Here is a 3,904-nt window from a genome sequence, read left to right as displayed (position 1 = left end):
CAGGGCTTCCACTGGCCCTGCTCTGATTTCCATTTGTTTACTGGACAGCAGGGAAAATGGTTCCTTCCCCATTGCACAAGTCTGTAGAGGCATCAGGGCTGGGATTGCCTTTAACCCCCTCACTCCCAGGTGAGGCAGGATGCCTTCTGTTAGCTATTCTGCCCATCTCTATCCCCCCCCCCCCCCCCAGGAATATACACTCACTGCCCCCCTCTGAACTCATGCCCTCAACGCTATGACCTGCTGTAAAGTAACTCAGTAAAATCAGGTACCCTGCAGGACTGCCTCTATGTCCCTGCAGCATCAGCCATGGACTTTTTGGTTATTACTAGATGATGCTGGATTATTGTTAGAAAGGAAACCTGACGTTTCAACCCTGTTGATATGGGATGGTGTTTCTCCCAGCTCTAGCAGAACACAGTCCCATAGTTACACCATTTGAAAATCCCACTGGGCACGTAGTTCCTTTTTACCCACGTACATTACACAGGATACAGTTATCATATTGGGAATTCAGATACACTGATACCAGCTGACAGCTAAGAAACCAAACATAACACAGTCTTGACTACAGTTAACCCTTCACATGCACAACAAAACAGAAAACAAGGAAGGCTTTTGCCTTTAAAAGTGCCGTGCCTGCAATCAATTAGAAAAGACATTTAAAATCTTAAAATCACACTAAAATGCAGAGGGTGGTGGATGACCAGCTCCCCTAAGTTGCCTTTGAAAATCCAAGACCCAGCAAATAAAGTCAGGGAAAAACATTTACCACATTTTTTGTCGGTAGCTTTTTGCCATAGGATGGTAAGGGCTTTAGTGCCTGAGGTATAGGTAGTTCCTGGATGCTTTTAGGGAAGTGGGAGGGGGGAAGAGTCTGGAGAATAGTTTGCATAGCTTGCAGATATAAAGAAGCAGGTGTGTTCCCCACCAGGCTGTTGAATTTGTCTTCCCCCAGCAAAGCTGTCCAGTGGTCTGGATGCTCCTGCAGAACTTTCCGCATCTTAAACTGTGGGTTGGGCATGAAGAGCAAGAGGTAGTCGAGGCAGAGCTTCTTTGATGCCACATTGACTTTGGAGTCCCACATCTGCTCCAGGATGACGTCCAGTGGGGTAAGCCCTTTACTGTCCTCTATCCTGGGAGAAGCTCCGTTTCCGAGGAGGATGAGGACCGTCTCTGACCTCAGCAGTTCACAGGCAAGATGCAGGGGGGTTTTCCCATCTTCTAGATGAAAGCAGCCAGTCCTATTGATGTAGGAGTTCAAGCTGGGGAGCTTGTGTGCAATTTTGATGATCAGTCCCAAGATATCTCTCCTGTCATATGTGACCGCCATGGCCAAGTGAGGAGCAGACGATGGGCAATAGCAGAAGTGTTCCCCAGGCACCCTGAGAGCCTCCTCTGGAAAATGAGACAGCAGATACTGAGCATAAGGCAGGTGGTTATGCACCACTGCATAGAGAAGGGCTTCTGAAGGTGAGTAGGTTCTCAGGCTGGCATTTTCCTCCCAGTAAAAATACTCCATAGTTCTCATGTCTTCCAGCATCCACACAGGCTTGTGATCTCTCACAGCCTGGTAGAACATATAGGATAAGAACTTGCAGTGCCTGCTCTGATCATCCTGCAGGCTGGCCTGGTTACTGGCCATGGCTCAGCAAATAAAGAGCAGCTCCACGTAAAATCACTCCAGTCTGTAAGATCTGTGCACTTGGAATGCAGATCCCGATGCTGCTGCAACCTTCAGGCTGTCATTGCTGCCTGGACTGCACTAGCTGGAATGCATGGGCTGATCATCTCCACCCATTCATTGTTTTTCCCCTCACTGCAGTGGTTTTGTTTAGGTAAGCACAATCCCACAGGCTCAGTTAACCCATGCCATGCAAGCAGATGGTTAGTAAGTACATCCCGCTCTGCGTGTGGCACAGGTTACTGGAATGCTGTCAGACTGCCAGTGATTTTATACACACACAGCTAGAGAGAAGAGAGGGAGAGACTAAAATTAGCTTGAGAGGTGAGGCGGATTTCTGTCTGCATTTCGTGTCTAATCAGATCAGCTCATACATTGCAGTAAGTGCAATAGCAATATTCATCTATTTTTTGTATGTCACTCACACACACACAGCTCATTATATAGTAAAAAATATGTAGCAGTGTAAAATGCTCCACAGCTAATACATGCCTGATTATATGCTCAGGAAATCAAGGGACTGGGAGCCGTAGCATTAGGAAGGGATCCCTATTTTATAAATAATGGTATGGCTAGCCACTTAGGAGACACTGATGGTAATGGATTGTCTATAAGGCATTAGGGATGTTTCAGATCCCAACATTAATCTCTGCAGAAAAAAAGAGTCGAAGAGGATGTGGAGTAACCATGCCCAGAGTCATGAAGTATATTGCTGGTTTAAACGCCTGTCTTTGTTTAGCAAGGAAATATCTGAAGTGCCTCTCTATTGCACAGCAGGTAGATAAACAAAAGGTTAATGGCCAAACCCCACTGGCGGATGGAGAGCTTTGATCTAAGCATTTCTCAAATGTCATGCTCCAGGACTGGGGTCAGAGCCAGTTGCAATGGGGGGAAGTGGGATTAAGCAATCAGACTTGTGCAACGCCCTGGTGAGACACAGAGGACCAAGGCCTACAGGCTTGAGGGGGTAGTGCCTGTTGGATGAGGCAGAAGGACCTGACCAAAATTAAATTCACAGAAAAGAAATTAACTAAGCACCCTTTATGGCAACTTGTGTTTAAGGAAGGAGGGCTTCCGTGCATCTTATAAATCAACAGATTGCAGTAAGATATGATTCTATGATTCTATTAAGATGGTATCTCACCATCTTGATAGGAAAACAGGGAAAATACAGCAAATCAAGAATTCTTTTTTCATTTAGCAGGGAGACAAACATAGATTCAGTATATTCAAACTAGAGAGTATTCAAGTATCAAATCTGAACATCTCCAAATGATGGCTGGGGTCATCCAAAGAGAAAACCAAAGCCACTCACAAAACTGGGTCTAAATCTAGCACATCTTCCAAAGTTCTGGGTGTTCAAGTCCATAGCCCAAACATTTCATTTTAGGGCCAGTTTTCATACAATCAGAATAAATAAGTATATGTCCAGTTTTCGCCCACCATTACTGTGGTTATGCGTGGAAATGTTGCCACATAGTCATTTGCACATGGTATTACATGTCTTGTACCTATGCTCATAATAAACCACGTGCATGCTCAGGGCCAGATCCAAAGCCTACTGAAGTGCACAGGGAGGTTCCCACTGACTCCAGCATGCTCTGGATCAGGCATTAGTCGAGTACTTGGAGACACACATTTTGTTTCTCCAGTTGCTAACCCAAAGCATCTGAAACTTGGACTTATGTAATCAGAAGAGAGCTGAATTAGCATTTAAGTGGCTAGGCTCTTTTGTCTAAAGCTCTCACAGGGCTTTTCCTACTAGTAAATCATGACTATACCCTAGGAATTACATGGATTTCATTATTTCCATGTTGCAGATACGGGAAAACACACACACACATTCTCTCTCTCTCTTTACATAGCCCAGTTTTACAGAGCAGCTTACAGATGGGGCTGGGCACTGAACCAGGAGTTGCTGTGTCTTTGGTCAGGGGTTATAGCCGTTAAGCAACCCTCACCTGCTACAGTGGTTTAGATAAGGCTCCCCAGGGAAGCGGCCACAGCACCGAGGCTGTCAGAGTTCAAGGAGCATCTGGACAATACTATTAGTCATACGGTTTAATTTTAGGTAGTCCTGCAAGGAGCAGGGAGTTGAACTTGGTGATCCTTATGGGTCCCTTCCAACTCAAGATATTCTATAATTCTGTGATAAATTGAGATGCAGAGTACATCTGTATAGGGAAGTTAGTGCTTGGTACATTGAGAGGGGAATTACAG

General features: G+C 45.4%; 1 protein-coding gene across 1 annotated transcript; it reads right to left on the bottom strand.

The window, feature by feature from the left end:
• Nucleotides 1-219: 219 nt before the first annotated feature.
• LOC143159094 (ankyrin repeat domain-containing protein 9-like) lies at nt 220-1,927 on the bottom strand. The gene has a single exon (XM_076335573.1). The coding sequence runs from the start codon at nt 1,643-1,645 to the stop codon at nt 755-757; it is 891 nt and encodes a 296-aa protein (XP_076191688.1). The 5' UTR covers nt 1,646-1,927; the 3' UTR covers nt 220-754.
• Between the last annotated feature and the right edge of the window lie 1,977 nt (nt 1,928-3,904).

Source organism: Aptenodytes patagonicus, chromosome 3 (assembly GCF_965638725.1).
Source record: "Aptenodytes patagonicus chromosome 3, bAptPat1.pri.cur, whole genome shotgun sequence".
Classification (NCBI taxonomy): domain Eukaryota; kingdom Metazoa; phylum Chordata; class Aves; order Sphenisciformes; family Spheniscidae; genus Aptenodytes; species Aptenodytes patagonicus.
This window is presented reverse-complemented; position numbering and strand designations above follow the sequence as displayed.